This window comes from Carassius auratus, chromosome 3 (assembly GCF_003368295.1).
Source record: "Carassius auratus strain Wakin chromosome 3, ASM336829v1, whole genome shotgun sequence".
Classification (NCBI taxonomy): domain Eukaryota; kingdom Metazoa; phylum Chordata; class Actinopteri; order Cypriniformes; family Cyprinidae; genus Carassius; species Carassius auratus.
The window spans coordinates 28,262,495-28,282,898 of NC_039245.1; the positions used below are offsets into that span (position 1 = coordinate 28,262,495).

At 36.2% G+C, this 20,404-nt stretch overlaps 1 protein-coding gene across 3 annotated transcripts in view; it reads right to left on the reverse strand.

Moving 5' to 3' along the window:
* The window catches only part of LOC113053289 (protein kinase C alpha type-like), a 151,831-nt gene that overhangs the window by 86,846 nt on the left and 44,581 nt on the right, over positions 1 to 20,404 (reverse strand). For 2 of the 3 annotated variants that reach the window (XM_026218204.1, XM_026218210.1), the window contains exon 3: positions 13,046 to 13,128. In XM_026218204.1, the coding sequence (XP_026073989.1) occupies positions 13,046 to 13,128 (83 nt within the window). Of the gene's footprint in view, positions 1 to 13,045; positions 13,129 to 14,404; positions 14,437 to 20,404 lie in introns of those variants that run through there. The other variant, XM_026218217.1, reaches the window with a different exon arrangement.

Here is a 20,404-nt window from a genome sequence, read left to right on the forward strand (position 1 = left end):
GTGAATTGGTTCATGAATCAGTTTGAAGGAGTCGTTCAGTTCCCAGCCGCACGCGCTGAGCGTCTGAAGCGGTTCACTCAGAGTTGTAATGTTTAAAAATATCAGCAGCGTTGGAAACGGGGCTATGGAACTGCACTGAATTGAAAGCAAATCTACAAAGGCTATTATTTGCTTGCGATGGAGATCCTTATTAGATGAACGCATGTGCTGTCTACTGTTTTAACAGGTAATAACTTGGGCTACATTCGATTACAGTACACGATACCACTGTGACATTAGTTTGTTGTACGTGTGTGGCTTATAACAGAGGGGAGTCAAGTTGAATGCAGATTCCAAAAGACAAAAAATAGCCGATTAAGATTGTATTCATTTTAATACAATCACGAGTATGTTCAGCAAGTCACATAATCAGCTGCTAAATTCAGATCTGTGATCGCTTGCTGGCGCTGAGCCAGAGACAGACGCGTTTTTATATCGCTGCGCATTATAACCAATCACACACGATTCTGTTGAGCTTTTGAATGCTTCACTCACTCACTGACTGAATAACTCTTTCTGGCAAATTCTCTCGTCAGAAACAACAAGATGTGTGAATGAATCTATAATTAAGATTTTGATTTCACAGTGTTAACAGTTTCAGTGATTTTAATGGGAGTTTCTGAGAGTGATTGAAATCTAGACTGTCAGTGAAAATTATCTTTAATAATGTAAATGTTATTTGCTCTCTTTCTGAACAATGAAAGATTAGTAGCAATATTTATATCACATTAACTTTCAATGTTAAATTCACATTTAAAGTCAGTCATATTAAAAATATGTTATGGCATGACACCTATATCTGTTACTTAAGTAAACAGACAGGGTTTTATAATAAATTACATAAATTGGAGTAAAGGCTGAAATATATACATTTATAAACACACACAGATACATTACATACATTTTATCTATATATCTAAATAAAAATAGACTCAGTATATATGACCCAAAGTAACTAGTAACTAACTACTTGAGTAGATTTTTTATCCGATACTCTTTTACTCTTACTCGAGTAACTATTCGATACTAGTACTTTTACTTTTACTTGAGTGAATATTTCTAGAATTACTTTTACTTGAGTAAAGTTTTTGGGTACTCTACCCAGCTCTGGTTTCAGTATCAGCTAGAGTTAGAAAAGATAGAAGACGTGCAATATTACGAAGATGGAAAAAGGAAGTTTTAACAACAGAAGAACTGTCAGAGGGAAAAGATAGAGATGAGTCAAATAAGACACCAAGATTACGGACAAATGAAGAAGTCTTAACATGAACCCCATCAATTTCATACGAGAATCCATCCTTCTGACTGATGTAACAGAGCCGTTTTGTTATTATTTAGTTTCAGGAAATTCAAAAACATCCATTGCTTGATATCTCTGATGCATGCAATAAGTGAGTCAGGCAATGATGGCCTATCAGAGCTGGTGGTTAGGTAAATTTAAATGTCATCAGCATAGCATGGGAACTGAAGTCTATACATGCGTATTATGTCACCAAGTGGATATATATAAATGATAAACAGAAGTGGGCCAAGAACAGAACCTTGAGGAACATCCTGTGAGACTAGAGCAGTGACAGAGTTCTACCCTTGTATAAAAATAAGTGAATATGATATAAATATGACTTAGCAGGAAACTGGATTTAGTGTGGAATTGTTTGAAGTTGCTCACTTGTGTGCTCCATTTCTATTAATAGACAGAATTGCTAGAGAAAGACAAAGACTAATAATGGTGGAGAACTTGATGGTGAACTTTTGCATATGTTGTCAAAAAAAAGAGAGAGAGAGAGAGAGAGAGAGATAATGAGCTAGAGACTCCTGCTTATGACACTCATTGGCTGATGCCCTTAAAAAATATGGCAGAAAGCAGTTTATTTGAAATGCTATTATAAACCACGATATCTCTTATTTATTGTGTTGATACATAAAAAGCATTTTTAATACATCCCTATGAAGAGCATAATACCATACAGGGCATGAACAACAGCCATAGATATAGCAACGATATAATGACTCTTCTTTCTGAATAATGCTAATCTGACTTGAATAATCATCCATGACAAATCCATCTGCCACACTTTTATCACACATGACTGAATGTTTATCCTTTTCTGAAATCCTCAGGCGAACAGCTAATGAATCTCTCTACTAATCAACAGAAAGATAATTGCGGCGGATGAACAAACACATTGCGTAACACAAGCTTTTGAGTCTCTCTAAACAAGCACTGTAAGACATACTGCTTTTTCTGCCATCAAGTTTTAAAGACTGCATGCATTGACAAGCAGTTGTCTCTGTGTGTTAACAAATTTCTATTAAAACATTAGATTAGGTTGAAAATGATACATCAACACTATTGTCCCTTATATTTGTAAAGCCAAAAGTCTTTATTTTTTATAACTTCCTATTTTCAAACTTCCAGTTTCAAAGCACTGAAGTGATCAGACAGCTCTTTTATCAGCACATCAATTAGAATGGTGAATCTGGATAGGAACGATAGAAGACTGTCTCCCTGTGTTAATGTCATAATGTCTATTCTATGTATTCACAATGGTCCTTTCAAACTCTGTATACCATTTTCACCTTGGTAAATATAAACCTTCACCTGATTTGACTTGACTTGAATATACGGCTACTTCTTAATAGCCATCAACAGAAGAAAAATAAATACATGTTTTTAATGGGGCCAACTGGATTACTGTTATTCAGAGGACCAAAACTGAATATATACTGTTGTCAAAAATGAGTATTTTATTATTATCATTTTAGCATACTTTTAAGATTAACACTATATGTAAAAAACATTTTTAAATGTGAAATTAATTTAATGTTTTCTAATACTTAAACTGCAATTAGCTGAATTTAAGACTAACCTTTTCCATAAGTAAGACTTATGGAAAATAATATATATTTCATATAGAAGTAATATACATTTAAATTCACAGTTACTATTGTCTTTAAAAAATGGCTAATGTGTACTGACAAACATTAATGGTAACCTCTGCTCTATGTGTTTATAGTGTCGTAAGCTGGGAGTCTTTAAGTGTTTAAGTTGTATTTTTCAGAGAAAAAAAGATTCAAGCAATGAAAAAGTCTTGAAGAACAGTTTCCATGAGTGCTGCCGCCCACACAAAGGAAACAGTAAAAAAAGATATATATTTCCAACAACAATGCCGTTATTACATACATGTCATGTAGCTTTTAAGTTGCTAAACTATTTGCTGATAAAATTGTCAGGGCAAAGATAACACGTTTCTGAGTGTGTGTATGTTTCTGTGTGTGCACTGTGTGTCCTGAACGTGTGTGCGTTATGAGGCAGATAGAGCATGGGAAATAGAGTATGTGCTTTCTTTACATAACTTAGATTTGTTGCAAAAACATGGGGAAATTTTCTATTGTTTTTATCTTATAGTTTCAATATTTATTTGCTTAGTGTTGTTGTGAGTTTTGGTTCTTTTGCTGTTGTAGGCTGTAATTAACTTTGAAATAACTGTAAAATAAGTTATTTGGCAAAACGATATGGACATGTAATGAGCTAAATGCACACCTTAGAATGTTCATAAGCCAATCAGAGTCATGCATTTAACAGTTCCATAGTATAAACAGTTTTAATGCACACCTGCCAGCCAATCAGAATCGAGTATTGAGACAGATCATGGTACAAATTCTTTCAAATTCAGTTTTAAGTACATATTTGAAAGCATTCTATTTCACAAGCGGCACCAGCAGACACAAAGACAGTGCATATAAACATGACAAACAAATCAACCAAGACAGCAAAACATGTTTAAACACTACAGCAGTGTTTGAAAGTGGAGTGAATCAATGCACAGCTTGATAATTACAGACACTGACGAGACTAACACACAGCGCTGGTGAATCTGCATGAGGCGCTTCACCTGATCGACTGTAATCATGTATGAAAGTCATGAGCATAAACCAGCCGAGAAATTATGAAGGAAGATGAAATCCTTGTATGCGCAAACATACTTGGCAATAAAGCTCTTTCTGATTCTGATTCTGATTCTGAAGAAAATCCTAGACATTAAGCACACTTCTGACACTAGAGCAGCTTTATTTAGCTCTTCTCCACCCATGATGCTCTGGGCTCACACCCCAACTCTGCCCTGTTCTTAACATGCCCCATGGGCGGCTGCCGTCTGTTTCCTCGGTGTTGCTTTCTTTAGCCTGACTAATGAGATAAGCACATGCTCTAATAATATTAATAATTCGAAAGAGGAATTTGTTAAATGTGCTCCATGGAACTGTGAACCATGGACATTACTGTACATCAACCTGATGTTACCTAAATACATCTGGACATTACTTGCACAGATTGGCCTTTGGTCTATAAATCATGGTAGTAGCACAGCATATTTTGCTTCTTGTTTTGTAAGTGATGTTATGTACCTGTATCTTTTCTCATGACCCTGAGGGATTGTGTGCAATATTTCAGAGCTCACACTTATTAGGGAACAGGAAGGAACACATCAGAACGTTCGAGATGCAAGTGTGTTTTTGAGCTGCCTCGGGAGAGCTCGCAAATCTCAGGATGGCTGAGCAGAGATTCCTACGGCATCCGGCATAAGAAGCGTTGTGTTTAACACATGCTGAGCTCTGTGTTAAAAACGGACAGTGTTTGTGAGCCGTTTGTGTCTACTAAAGTCAGCCCACTCGATAGACCTACTCAAGGCCAGAGGAAAATATACTCATGTACACATGTTTCTGCACACCACGGTATGTTACCACTTTTACTATATCATTGATATTATCACAGCAACCTCTAGATATTTTTAGATGTGCTTCTTGTAATCTTGTAATGGTTAAAATATTGTACACATAAAATCTGGTTTAGGAGGGACCTAATAATTAGAAAATTTTTTGAAGAAATGTACACACACACACACACACTAAAGTACAGAACAGCAGGATCTGGCATACACAGATACAAATTGTCCTCTGGGTCTCTGTTACTGTCGCTGTGGTGTGAGGGTGGCACTTCTGCTTATGTAACTCCTCTCCGAATAGACTTTTCCCACAATACAACACAGACACACAACACCACCAAACCTTTCATTACAACACACTGTCCACAACAACACATCAAATCAAGCTTACTTTATTCCAGAAACAAGCATTTATGTATCTTATAATAGAATAAAGCTTAAAGCTAGAGTTCACCTTCAGTTGCTGGTCCCCATTGACACACCCACAGTGTAATTTTTTCCATACTATGGAAGCCAATGGGAACCAGCGACTGAAGGTGAACTATCCCTTTAAGGCATTATAGAGGTGTATTTCTCTGTGTCAGACTCTTCAGCGTGTGGGTTTGTGGAAGTAGATTTAGGGTCATCAGTGCGTCAATGTGTTTCTGATGATGTAAATGAGCTGTGACTCTGAGATAACACTCAGAGAGTGTGTGGCAGCTCTGATGAAATCACAGTGATCATGACATCCATCTGTCTGTATGTGCATGCTGTGACCGAAAAACCTCTAACCTAAACCTACAACTCACTGCAGCGTCAGAACAAATGTGCAAAACTTGTACAACAAATTGTCACTGGGGCAGTACCCTCAAAGGGAACTCCTTTGTACCTTTTTAACCCAAAATAATGTAAACCCTAGAGTAGTAACATGTATCCTTAAGGTAGTAATATGTACTCTTATTATCTCTGTATTCTTATGTACTCTCATTATACTTATGAAGTATGACCATATTAGGCCGGTCCTGTCAACACTGCACTGGCTCCCTATATTGGAGTATAGATTTTAAAATCTTGCTTATTACTTATAAAGCCTTGCTTATTACTAAATTCTGCGTTCGCTCGCTGGTGGTGAGCCAGAGACAGACGCGTTTTTACAGCAGTGCGCATTATTACCAATCACACAAGATTCTGTTGAGCTTATTAAAGCATTGGCCAATCAGAGGTGTTCCGATGAGTCATCGCTGAAATAATGGTGCTTCCTTCACTCGCTCACTGACGGAATACCTCTTTCTGGCAAATTCTCTCAATTCGTATTAAAAATATGTCATGGCATGACACCTATATTACTTAAGTAAACAGGCAGGTTTTTATAATAAATTACATAATTAGGATACTTTGACCATCGCATAGTATAATTATTAAAAATTTATGAAAAGTGAGAATCCAGATATATTTCATTATATAGTTCATGTTTCTGGGAATGGTTCTAATAAAAATGAAAAAAAAATAATAATAATAAAATAAAATAATAATAATAATAATAATAATAATAATGCTTATTAATAATTTGCCAATATGCTGTGGCTGCTGTGTGTCACATGACGACCCTCCTATGCCTAGACACAATTAATTATGATTTCCACAATATTTACGCTTGCAGAAATATACATTTGTTTACATTTTGCAGAACAGATGTAAGAAGATCCGTCAATGTGCATTTGGTTCGTTATGTTCAGATGTTCAGTAACTTAGCGGTTATGTGAGGAGTTTTCACTCTTCTGTGTGTCAGAGGTTATTTATACATATATAATTTATTTTGTGATGCAAATCAGAATTTTCATCAGCTGTTATTCCAGTTTTTAGAGTTGTGATCCCTCAAAATATAAATCTAATATATTGATTTATTACCAGTGCTGGAAACCGTTTTGCTGCTTAATATTTTTTTGGAACCTGTGAGATTTTGTTTAGGATTATTTGATGAATAGAAAGAAAAAAAGAGCATCATTGATAGTAAATCAACATATTGGGATGATTTCTGAAGGATTATGTGACATTGAAGACTGGAGTAAAGACTGATGAATATAATATATATATACTGTATACACACACACACACACACACACATACATTACATACATTTTATCTATATATCTAAATAAAAATAGATTCAGTATATATGACCCAAAGTAACTAGTAACTAACTACTTGAGTAGATTTTTTAGTCAAAAAGTCAAAGAAGGTGGTAGGGCAGAAGTCTAAAGTGACAGTTTCAGGGGTGGTCATGGCCAAGTGAGCTCATAGAAGAAAATAAAAGGAAAGTTATTACGCCTACCAAGTTTCTACTTCAAATTCAACACAATGGAATAAAAAAAAACACACAAAAAAACCCCACAGCAACCACCCACAACAACCTAGCATAGCCGGCAGGTTCTTGCACATGCAAACTCACTCACATTTTTATCCGAAAATGAAGGTGGCACAAAAAATTGAATACTGTAGCTTTAAATGAGAGTGGAGATGGTTTATCCGTATGGCTTGAGGGTTCAAGCATCAGCTAAAGAAAGATGAAGCGCGAGGGCAAGAGAGAAAAGGGATGTGAAATGAGCAGTGTTCAGATGAAAGCCCATGATGGCAGGGCTGGATGATGCAGCTTTAGGGTCATAATGGAGCACATGCTCACACCAGGAGGAGAAGAGCTTATGAGATCAGCAGCTCTGACCCTCTGACTCACACGCAATCACAAACACACTTAGAGTCTCCAGCTTCTCCAAGATACTGAGAAAAAAAAAGACAAAATCCAGGACAAAGACATGGATTGCATTCACATGTCATCAAATACTGTTTAAGGATCAGGTGTTTCAAAAACTATAACGTTTAGTCATTTCCGTACACAAAGTAAACTTATGACCTCAGAATATTATTATGCAAATTGGGCTGCATTTTTTTATTTTTCTCTTTTTTTGAAGTTTGACAGACCCTGGTCACTTTTGGCTGCCGTTGTTCACTGAAAAAAGTGAAACGACTGTCATTTATTTAACCTGCAAAAATGAATGAAAAAATAAATGTAAAGATGAACACCTTCGTTATAAATGATCTTTTTACTTTATGAATGTTTTTACCTTGTAAAAATAAATATTTTTGATTTATATTAAATGAAAATGTAAGGTTCTCACAAAACAATAAATATAACTTGAGGAAAAACTACTAAATTTGGCTGTAACAATTTTTTTTTATTGATTTATTGATCACTGGCTTATTTATTTATTTATTTATATGGGAAAGAGAAACCTGTACAGCAAAATATCTACTGTATCTCCTTTAGTGTTGCGCAGGAAAATAATCTTGATAGCAATTTAGACCGATTAAAACAACCAGTACCAGTATTTAAACCTCTCAGAAGCTTCTTTGTAATGTGGTTTAGAGGCTAATGTGAGACTAATCTAGAGAAGGGTTAAAAGAAAACACATAACTGGCTTTGTGTGGGTTTTTTCTGGACGTCTGAGTAAGCGGCACTCAGGGGACATGCAGGGGCCAACAGGTCATATCTAACCACTATTGGCCCACAGTGCTCATCTACGGCAAACCACAAGCAGCTGTCTTCACAGCAGAGATGAGAAGCACATACAGGTGCATCTCAATAAATTAGAAAGTTGTGGAAAAGTTCATTTATTTCAGTAATTCAACTCAAATTGTTAAACTCATGTATTAAATAAATTAAATGCACACAGACTGAAATAGTTTAAGTCTTTGGTTCTTTTAATTGTGATGATTTTGGCTCACATTTAACAAAAACCCACCAATTTAAGATCTCTTGCATGCAGGGAAATGGCAGAGGTTTGTCTGAGAAAGCTGGGCTTTCCATAACACAAGTTTTGTGGAGAATGCGCTCACATTGTCATAGGCAGCACTGACAAGCTGCCCCTGGCCTTGTAACTTCTTGTTCAGTACATTCAGTTCCTGTGTGATGTCAACAAGAAAAGCAAAGTCCATGAGCCATTTGGAATCACTTAACAGAAGAACAGCCATCCCATCCTTCTCCATGAAGGCTTTCACTTCTGCACGCAACTCAAAAAACCTCTTCAAGACGTTTCCCTTACTGAGTCAACGTACCTCTGTGAAGTAGAGCACATCCTCATATTCTGACTCTATTTCCTCCAAAAAGGAAGTAGAGGAAGTAGAGACCTAGATCTGATATGGTTGATGCATTTGACAACAACAGACATCACATTGTCAAACCAGGCATTTGCTGCAAAGGGCCTGCTGATGGATAATGCAGTGCAGAGCAATGGCCTCCTCCAACTTCTCCTCTCCCAGTTTTCTTTGAACAAGTGCCACCAGTCTATTTTTCCTTCCTGTCATTGATGGCACTCCATCGGTTGTTATTCCAGCAAACCTCTTCCATGGCAAAGCGGCATCCTCAATAGCACCACACAGCAGGTGGAATATCTCCTGAGCGGTGGTCTGACCATGCATTGGAATCACAGCGAGCAACTCCTCGACATATACTGTGAGCTGCGCAGTGTCAGTATTGTCCGTGCTCTCACCAAGAGCGACAGAGTATGCAAAAAATGTTTGGATTTCGCACAAAGTTGAACATATATCATATATGTCTTCTGACAGGTCAGAAATGCGCTCTGACACTGTGTTAGCTGAAAGGCTGATTTTGCTAAACTGATCTTTCTTTTTTGGACAGACTTTACTTGCAGCTAGTAACAAACACTTTTTAAATGAACTTTCCTTGAATGGCTTTCCGGCCTTAGCAATAATCTCACTCACCGTGCAGCTAGCTTCGACTACTACATTATTCTCTTTTTTTGCTTTCTTAAATAACTATTGTTGAAAAGTATTCTTAAAATGCATTCCAAATTCTGAAATATTTGTAATATATAATTATTCACGGTATTTAGAAGTGCCCACGATAACAAAATTGTGCACATTCATTACCGTGATATATCGCATTACCGAATACCGGCATACAGTATGTCTACTAGAGTTGTCATATTCCTCTTGTTAAGCCACTCCTGAACCACAGACAACATCAGAAGCGTCTCACCTGGGCTGAAGAGAAGAAGAACTGAACTGTTGCCCATTGGCCCAAAGTCCTGTTTTCAGATGAGAGTTTTGTATTTCCTTTAGAAACCAAGGTCCTAGAGTTTGGAGGAAGGGTGGAGAAGCTCATAGCCCAAGTTGCTTGAAGTCTAGCAAGCCCAAGTTGCTAGTGTTAAGTTTCCACAGCCTGTGATGATTTGGAGTGTTGGTCCATTGTGTTTTTTGAAAACCAAAGTCACTGCACCAGTTTACCAAGAAATTTCGAAGCATTTCATGCTTCCTTCTGCTGACCAGCTTTTTTAAACTGCTGATTTCATTTTCCAGCAGGATTTGGCACCTGCCCACACTGCAAAAAGCACCAAAAGTTGGTTAAATGGCCATGGTGTTGGTGTGCTTGAATGGCCAGCAAACTCACCAGACCTGAACCCCAGAGAGAATCTATTGGTATGGACTAGTTGCATATCTCCGCCATCTTGGATTTCTGGTCTTGCGAGTGTGTGCAAAGATTCTTTCGGTTGTGCTAAACGTCAGTGCAGAGAGCTGGAGAAATCCAAACATTTCCTTCTATATGTTTACAGGATTTAAAATATCACTTCAAATGCAAATAAGATATACACTGCTATTATTACTATTACTTATTTCTTGAAAATGTTTGTATTACATATATATATATTTTTTTTATTAAATATTTACCTCATTGGACGTGGGCTGCGATTTATCTTCTTAAGTATCCATTTCTCAACTGAGCACATACAGTTTGTTTCATCATTATTTTCACAACATATTTTATTATTTTAAACAGTAAAGTAATACATGACTAATTTTAAGATCTGTTTTATCTGATAATTAATAATAAAAAAAAATAACAATATACATGCGCTGCTCATAGACAGATGATTTATGCTGCAGATCTTTCACAAAACAAATAAACATTGATAAAAACACACATTAATGCAAACAGCGATCTTTAAATTAATGCAAACCTAACATAATTACATTACGTTAAATTGTACATTTACAGTTATAAATGTTATCAAATAAAGTTAATAAAACATGCTTTATCAGAAATCTCTCTGTGTCTCGTTTGACAGTCATAAACCTTGATCTTACATAACAGTTAGAACTAGTGTTGTCAAAAGACCCGGTACTTCGGTACCAAGTCGGTACAAAAAAAATAAAAATATGACGGTACCAGGTTTCCTTAAGTACCGGTGGTACCAAGGACCTGGTCAACCCAGTTCTTGACGCATACAGCGCTATGATTTCCGTGAAGTAGAAAACGCGGACGGAATCTCAAAATCCAGCATGAAAATTAAACTTACATTTAATATGGACAGTCACGGAATTTGTCAAAGTTACCATAAATTAATCAAATCAAACCTCCATATGGACCAGTATCTGTAAATGTTAAGCCGCAAAAGCTGGTTGAAATATGAATTCAGCGCATCTCTATGTGAATGAATGAATGGAAGAGACGTGCGGGTTTGTTTACTACATAGACTGAAGAGTGTGACGCTTGCAGTAATTTCAACATCTGCCATCTCAATGAGGACATAAACACATTAACAACATCACCAGAACTGTTCTGAGTCACTTCACAAGCATTTTACCATTTCGACTAAACCAGTGTCAAAATAAAAGTTCATTTTTACATAAAGGCATTGTGCTAGAAAAATTACTATTTTCAGTAGAATGTATGTGATACTGATACTACTGTTGAGTAAATTAATAAAACTTCATTTTTTAAAGAAATAAATCACACAATATTTCTAGAATGTTTCAATTTGAATAGCAAATCCACTTTAGTTATCAAAAAAAATAAATGTTTACATTTCATTAATTAAAAGACAAATTAAATTTGGGTGAAACTTGTTTACTGTTTTTCATAATTATATTACTTGTAGAAAAACTTTAAACTTAATTGTAAATAAGTATAAAGAATGGCATTGGTTTTATTTTTAGTGATAAAAAGTATTTTTATTTTTATTAGAATATTTTTGCTTTGGTACTGAATGTTTTGCTTTGCTAACAAAATTGGTACCGAGAACCGTGGATTTTCACTGGTATCGGTACCAAATACTGAAATTTTGGTACCGTGACATTAGTCAGAACAAAACCAGCTCTTCGAAAATGTAAAGTATTGCATATTTGACTGGTTTGTGTTTGAAAGATGAAATCCCTGTGGACTGATTAACCACTGATGCTGACACTGATCGGCATAATCAACAGAAGAATAAAGCAATCTCTGCATTGTATCTTGATGAATTTCCACAGAGAAGTATGCAAAAATGTAGGGAGGATGTTTCCCCATGTTTTTGATATACCACTATCCACTTTAAAATTTGAAAATCATTAATTATATACATCCAGCCAAGTTTCTTTGTAAGTTTCCCTTACAGTAAATGCGAGCATCGCAAGACCAGAAGTAAGTATGCACACACTTGCGTCGCTAAAGTTCACCCTCACTATCTTTTGCACCTAGCCCATTGTCAAGAAGAAAATGAGAAACAAGAGACCAAAAAATGCAGATAAACTGAAAAGCTGTCAAAGAAACCTGGGCTTCCATACCACCTCAAAAGTGCCACAAACTGATCACCTCCATGCCACGCCGAGTTAAGGCAGTAATTAAAGCAAAAGGAGCCCCTACCAAGTATTGAGTCCATGTACAGTAAATACTTCTTTTTTATTAAATGGTCTTACAAAGTATTCTAATTGGTTGAGAAAGTCAATTGGTGGGTTTTTGTTAAGTGTGAGCCAAAATCATCCCAATTAAAAGAACCAAAGACTTCAGTCTGTGTGCACTGAATTTATTCAATACACAAGTTTCAGTTTGAGTTAATTTACTGAAATAAATGAACTTTTCCACGACATTCTAATTTATTGAGATTCACCTGTACACAGATAAACACACACATCCCCACAGAGCAGGATAAGGATAGAAGGAAAGAGAAGACTGATTTTGCTTGGCATTACACTGAAGTCTTAGTAAACACATCAGTTTTAAACCAAGCACACCTTCACAAAACAATTTTAATGGATATGGATATTAACAAACAAAGCTCTTTAACACAGAACATGCTGACTGCAGTATAAGCAAGTGTGTGTGTGTGTGTGTGTGTGTGTGTGCGTGTGTGTGTGTGTGTGTGTGTGTGTGTGTGTGTGTGTGTGTGTGTGAAAGAGAGAGTGTGAGAGAGAGAGAGAGAGAGAGAGAGAGAGAGAGAGAGAGAGAGAGAGAAGTAAAAGCATTTACTCACATCTGTGTCAGGGCCCTTGTCTGCTCCTGGACAGGAGAAAGTAACAAACTCATGGCACCTTTTGTGGACCACAAAACAGCACACTGTGGAAAGGAAGAAAGGGAAGATTTGACTAAAAACATAAACATCAAATCAAATATTAAACCAATATATACAGCAAAATGTAATTTATGATGTGCTATTGTCATGTCATGAAATTTATACTAATAACAATTATTTACATTGCAAATTATGTGATTCTAGATACCAGTTGCATTATTTATTAATTCACTTTTATTAAAATATTATATTGATTAAAATAAACCAAAACATTCAAAAAATTCTGAGTAACAAATTCTGAGTAACAAGAAAAGAAAAACAAAACAAAAATATTAAATTTAGCTGAAAAGAAAGAATCCTAGAAGACTGGATAATGCTGCTTTCTACCTTCTGAACCAACGTTCATGTCAGAAGCATGCCTATGATGCCTAAAAATTCTGACTATGTAGGCACTTCACTATGGTTAGGAACAGTTATGTTGTCCACAGTCAAAAGATGGCATTAGTGGAATTGCATTGGCATGGTTAAAATCTTACTTATCGGACCATCATCAGTTCATAGAAGTGAATGAAGAGGTATCATATCGATCACAAGTACAGTAAGGAAAACCACAAGGCTCCGTACTAGGACCACTACTTTTCATTCTTTATATGTTACCCTTGGGAGATATCATCAGGAAATATGGTCTTAGCTGTCAGTTATTTAGATGATATTCAGCTCTACACTTCTTTATGGCCTGATAATACATACCAATTCATACCAATTCACAAAACTAACGGAATGCATAGATCGGCCCTAATCAGATGATCATCATGACTCCTCCCAAATATATATGTACAAACATACAATAATTAATTATTTATATGGTTTTATGTCCCCGCAACCCTATAGGGTATTTAAAGAATGGATGGTTGTATGTAATATCTATTCTGATAGATAAATACATTTCTTTACAGTCAGCAGCACTAACCTGCAATGCTGTGCATCAAAGAAAAGGAATCATGTGTCAACTGAATTCAATACACTGTGATGCATCACATTAACATAAATAGCTCATAATTACTACAGCTCAAAAACACATTTTAATTCCTTATGATTGTCAATTTTTTTTTTTTTTTCAGGAGCTGAAAGGTAGAAAAGTATATGCAGGCATTCAAAAAAAAAAATTGCATAGATCTTAAACATAAATGCAATATTGTAAGAAACAGAATAAATAAATGAGTGTTAGTGCCTGCCGTGATTAAAACTTGTTGAATGATATCTCTCATGAAATAAACAGCAAAGTGGAAATATAACTATTGCAAGCGTAAAAGGCCTCACATGTTGCTGGAAGGTTCTGTTGTGCTGATCTGTTGTATTACACACGGCTGAGAGTGGAGATCTGTTTAAATGTCACCAGCATCAGCTACCTTATTGGCACAAATGTCTCCCATACACAGCACAGAGCTGAGAATGACCCAAATCCATCTAGTCCCTGCCAACAGCTCCATACAAACACCAACCTTTCTATTTATATAGAGATACAGTCATTTAGATTTATAGTGTCGAGTGTGGCATCTCATCTAGCTTCATCTACACATGACAGAATAAATAATGATGAGACACATATTAATGAATGAAGTGATCTGACAATATGAAAACATGCCACATACTAAATATAATTATGAGAAATTGATGAGAAAAATGCATCGTGAATGACACAGTAAGATTTTGCACATGAAAACATGGAACACACACACACACACACACACACACATACTGTACAATACATGCAATGATCGCTTCCATTTCAAAGGCAATGGGATAACACTGGTTTGGCTGGCACCATGTTGAAAATTTTAGTGAGCTATTCTGTCAGATAACAGTTACAGTAGCTTTTGGCAACATCATAACACAAATGTAACCTCACAAGTGACTGAGTTGGAACACTCTACAAAAGCAGCAACTTTATAGATGAAGTTCAAAAGAGACTCACAACAGATTTCATTCGTGATGGGTCATTTATTGGTCAATTAGTGATGAGTCAGTCATGAACGATCAATTCATCTTTCACATGATAAATAAACAAAAGATTTGGGAGGTAAAGTAATTATTTATTTTGCTCAAATTATCTTTGGCTGCATTTCTAATAGGTAATATTATCAAGATTATGTAAGTGAATGTGTTCAGGGTATTTGGCTGTTGAAAATATTACAATTTAAAATTACTTTGCTTATTTTGATGAACGAGATCAAACAAGGGAGTCATTAAAATGATCTGATCTTCCCATCACTTATTTCAATACAGTATGACTTTCATGTTGCTAAGCTGATGAGAAAATAGGATGATGAACAAAAATAAGTATTAAAGTATTAATAAATAAGTTCTGTGTTCAATTTAGGTGAAAAGAAAGAATCTTAGAAGACTTGATAATGTTGCTGTCTACCTTCTGAACCTATGTTCATGTCAGAAGCATGCCTATGATGCCTAAAAATGCTGGCTATGTAGAAACTTCACTAGGGATTGGAACAGATCTGTTGTCCACAGTCACACACACATGGTCAGAATTGTTTGGTACCCTTGGAAAATATGAACAAAGAAGGCTATGAAAACAAACCTGCATTAATAATCCTTTTTATCTTTTATAAAAAATAAAAAATAAATCACAAATATCTAACCTTTCATTAGGGCAGTGCAATTAATTGAAAAACTGTTTTGATTACGATTTTTGCCTCCAACGATTATGAAGATACAATAATCGAGATAAAATTATTATTGCGCCCTATTCCACAACCTTTTACAGTGCTGCACTTTCGTTGCACCATAAAAAAGCCTATCGAAGTATATTTATTCATGTTTTTAAAAGCGTTACAGAGACCTCAAAGACGGAACAGAACACGTACATGTAAATTAATCTTTTTAGCTCAAGGTGTGCGTCTAAATGGTCAAATACACGCAAAAATTTGTCAAAATGTGGTGCTTAGTGATTATTCAAGTATACCTTCGTCAGTCATGTAATAAATTAACGTAAAGTGACTTGCTTGAGACTGCTTGATACTTGCATACAATAAACAATAAAGCAAACTGAAGTTTGTTTCATTTGTATCTTTTTATTCTACTGTATTTATCCTTTGCTTTTTTATTACAGACAGTTCCATTATTTGTCATATTTTTGGGGACTTTTTGTTTGTTTGTTTGAAATTCTGCTGGTCTCTACAATGTAGAGATACATATTTGATAAGTGTCACTATCTTTAACCTGAATCTTCCTGATTTATCTAGATTCCTTAGCACATCTAAAATCTGAGAACAACTTGATGATGTAACAGAAACTATGGACTCTCTCTTTTCTAGCATTTTAGATACAGATGCTCCTTTACGCTTAAGGAAGATTAAGGAAAACTGACGGTCTGACACCATGGTATAATGAGCACACTCGCACCCTAAAGAGAGCAACCAAAAATGGAGTGTAGCTGGAGGAAAACAAAACTAGAGGTATTTCGTATTGCTTGGCGGGAAAGTGCACTATCCTACAGAAAAGCAAGTAAAACTGATAGATCTGATTACTTCTCATTTAGAAGAAAACAAACATGACCCCAGGTATTTATTCAATACAGTAGTTAAATTACCGAAAAAGATAAAAAAGAGAAAATTGTAACCATCCAGCCGTCAGCTACAGTATCACATCAGACAGTGCACTATAGACCCCCTGAGGAACAGTTCCACTCATTCTCTACTATAGGAGAGGAAGAATTGTATAAACGTGTTAAATCATTTAAACCAACAACATGTATGTTAGACCCCATTACATCTAAGCTCTTAAAAGAGGTGCATCCAGAGTCATAGATCCTCTTCTGACGATTATTAATTCATCACTGTCATTAGGATATGACAGAGGTCAAAACAGAGGTGTTAATTATAGGACATAAAAACTCTGCATGTAATAACCTAGAACTCTGTCCAAGACTTGATGGTTGCTCTGTCAGTTCTTCTTCATCAATTAGGAACCTAGGTGTGCTATTTGATAGCAATCTTTCCATTGAAAGCCACATTTCTAGCATTTGTAAAACTTAATTTTTCCATTTCTGAAAAAATATATACCGTATTTTTTGGACTATAAGTCACACCTGAGTATAAGTCGCATAAGTCCAAAAATAGGTCATGATGAGGAAAAAAACATATATAAGTAGCACTTATTTAGAACCAAGAACCAAGAGAAAACATTACCGTCTACAGCCGCGAGAGGGTGCTCTATGCTCCTCAGTGTAGGCTACAGGAGCAGTGAGCAGCATAGACTGCCCTCTCGCAGCTGGAGACGGTAATGTTTTCTATTGGTTAATTTCTCTCGGTTCATGTCAAATTAATTTTTATAAATAAGTCGCACCTGACTATAAGTCGCAGGACTAGCCAAACTATGAAAAAAAGTGTGACTTATAGTCTGGAAAATATGGTATATATAAATTAAGACCTATTAATTAATTGAAACACTATTTGCCTACTTAATGCTGTTCAGTTGCTTTGTCACAATCTTTATTGTTAAAAGCACTATATAAATAAAGGTGACTTTGACTTGACATAACATAATATTTTCCAACAGGCCACTTCTCCAAAAACATGCTGGAAACAATCAGCAGGTCTTGGTATCATTCAAATAACATCTCGAGGAAGCAGGAGACCAGTGAGTTTGTTATGAAGACCACATGGGGAATTCATCAGTCCTGCATCCCAGATATCACGGTTACAGAAATGTGTATCTCAGCGGATATGAGCAGGTGTGAACCAGTCCTCTTCACAGCACGCATGCAGCTGCATTTGTGTCACTAAGGGATGGAGATGTCAGATTTTACTTTGGACAACTTAACTAGTTATTTATAAAAGAAATGCCGATGACGCAACCAATTGTTAAATGACACGTCCGGTTCAGTTAACCATTTGTATTTGTATAATTTACAATATCAATACGGTAGTAATTTGTACTGGCATTTAAATGTCAAACTTTACTTATATTTACTACAGTTATAACAAATGTTTGGTAACGTAAACAAAAACCGTTAACGCTCCGACTACGTTAACGTTCAACATTTTTTAACTAACGTTAGATAGCAAAGATGCACGCATAGGATTGTGGGTGATTTGAGAGCGCGAAGAGCACGAAGGATACACATATGCATCCTTTCCTGTGTATGGGATATTCTTCGAACGAAGGACTCCGTCCTTGGTTGAAATTCCGAGGATCCTCGACATTGGAACAGTCCTTCGACGGATGTCGATGACGTAGCATCCTCGAAATACTGGCTTCCAAGGATCCTTCCTTGACATTGAGAAACACCTATGGGTTTGGAACGACATGGGAGCAAGTGATTAATGACAAAATGTTTAGGGGTGGAGTATCTCCCTGTTTAAGGGTGGAGTATCTCTTTAAGTGCTCATGTAAAATTTATGTCAGATTCACAACAGCTGAAGTGTCAGAAACACTGAATGTGCCGCAATGGATGAAGTAGCATGAAGGTCCTAACACTTGGACCCAGCCCAGCTGCCAGCTGCACAGATTTGCTCATTGGGAATAACCCTTAAACAAGACACCAGGTGAAGCCATGACACACAAAATGAGCCTGGGCAGAGTTAGATGGCACATTTTCTGAGCTATGAATGCCTCGGCAATCTTGTGTGTAAGCCTTTGACTAAATAAAAGCCTAACCTTTCAGCAAATCATCAAAGTAAATGCTGGTGACGTCTGGAGCCCTTACTTCTGTTGATATATAATAGTGGAGGACAAATGATCTGCACTTTGCCCTTTAAATAGTTGCAAGAACATCATTAGCTTTCTGAAACAGGTCTCCTTTGGACCATTTTCTAAATGTCTGGTTTTAGTGTAATATTATTCCACCTACACGTAAGACAAGATCTCTGTATGCCAGAGATGCCAGGTCTTTGTCTCTATTAGACTGTATGTCTCGGCCAACCAAAGGTGGCTGCGCCAACAAGGATAATCATTATCAGCTTTGAAATCAACACTGCTGTGGGGATGAGGTGAACTAGATGAGAAGTACTGTACAGCTAAGAGCAAGAGAGTGAACCTAAGAGTGAAATTTGGAAGATAATTAAAAACAACAGATTTCAATTCACATTAGCTTCCAATGTGAATAAACCAACAACAATTCACTACTTCAGCAAGGCACTTCTCTTATTCCAGATTAGCTATTATGTCATGACTAATAGCAAGCACACATTTAAGTAGGCATGCACTTTCTGCACTAGATTTCTGCACTTTCTCAGTATAAAAACAGATGGTAGATGTTGGTAACACTTTATTTTACAGTCCTGTTCCGCATCATATTGATTATAATAACTGGGTAATAACTAGGTACTTACCCTGAACCTACCCCAAACCTAACCATAACCCATGTGGTTACCTAAAACATACAATGTAAGTACACATACTTTAAGTACACGTACTGTAAATGCAACCTAGAAGTCTGTATATTTTTGCAGACATGTGCCAGTCAAACGATGCAAATCCTTCCTTTAGATTGCATTGCTGAAGGAAGGGCCACACTTGCAGCATGCTTTTGTGAGCTGAAGTGCTCGTGCAAATCAGTTAGTAAATTTAAAAGGAGATTATATTTGAATATATATATATATATGTATCACCATAAGTGATGCAGTATATAAACACTGTGTTAGTGAGGCAGCAAAGCTCCGAGCAGGATGTAGCTTTTATGGAGGTTACTTTTAGGTGTAAGATAAATTTCAGCATTATGTTGGCAATAACCTCGCCACTCTGAGAAGACTCCCATTGAGATTTTTTTTCAAGATTCCAGTCAAATCCTGCTGTGATGATAGACAGTATATATTCTTAAACCAAGCTTGTTGTGTAAACATTGAATGGAAGAGTTTTAAGAGTTGATTTAACACCAACTAAACCAGCATTAAGCATAAACCAGCCAATAACTGGAATGGAAATCCAGGATAGATTAAGCATAGCTAGAGAGGCTGCCAGTTGGCAGATGGTGCTTCATCAGGTGTCTTCTAATTAATCAGTGCAAGCTTTGCTTTCTCCGCTCAACCAGGTAAAATAAAAACTTACACAAAGCGGCTTACAACACACTGCAACAATATCTATTACTTCCTCAATTCAGTCTATCAGAATCTTTAAAGCTTGGATGAACCATTGTTAATCTCGCTCACTCTAAAACAGTTTACTTTGAATGGGATTACATACATACAGATTATTAATGTCACATCTGTGACTAATAATGACAATATATTGAGACACTTAAGCGAAAGAAAGGCAACAGTTTATTTTAAGGATCAATTCCCACTACTTGATAAGTACACTACA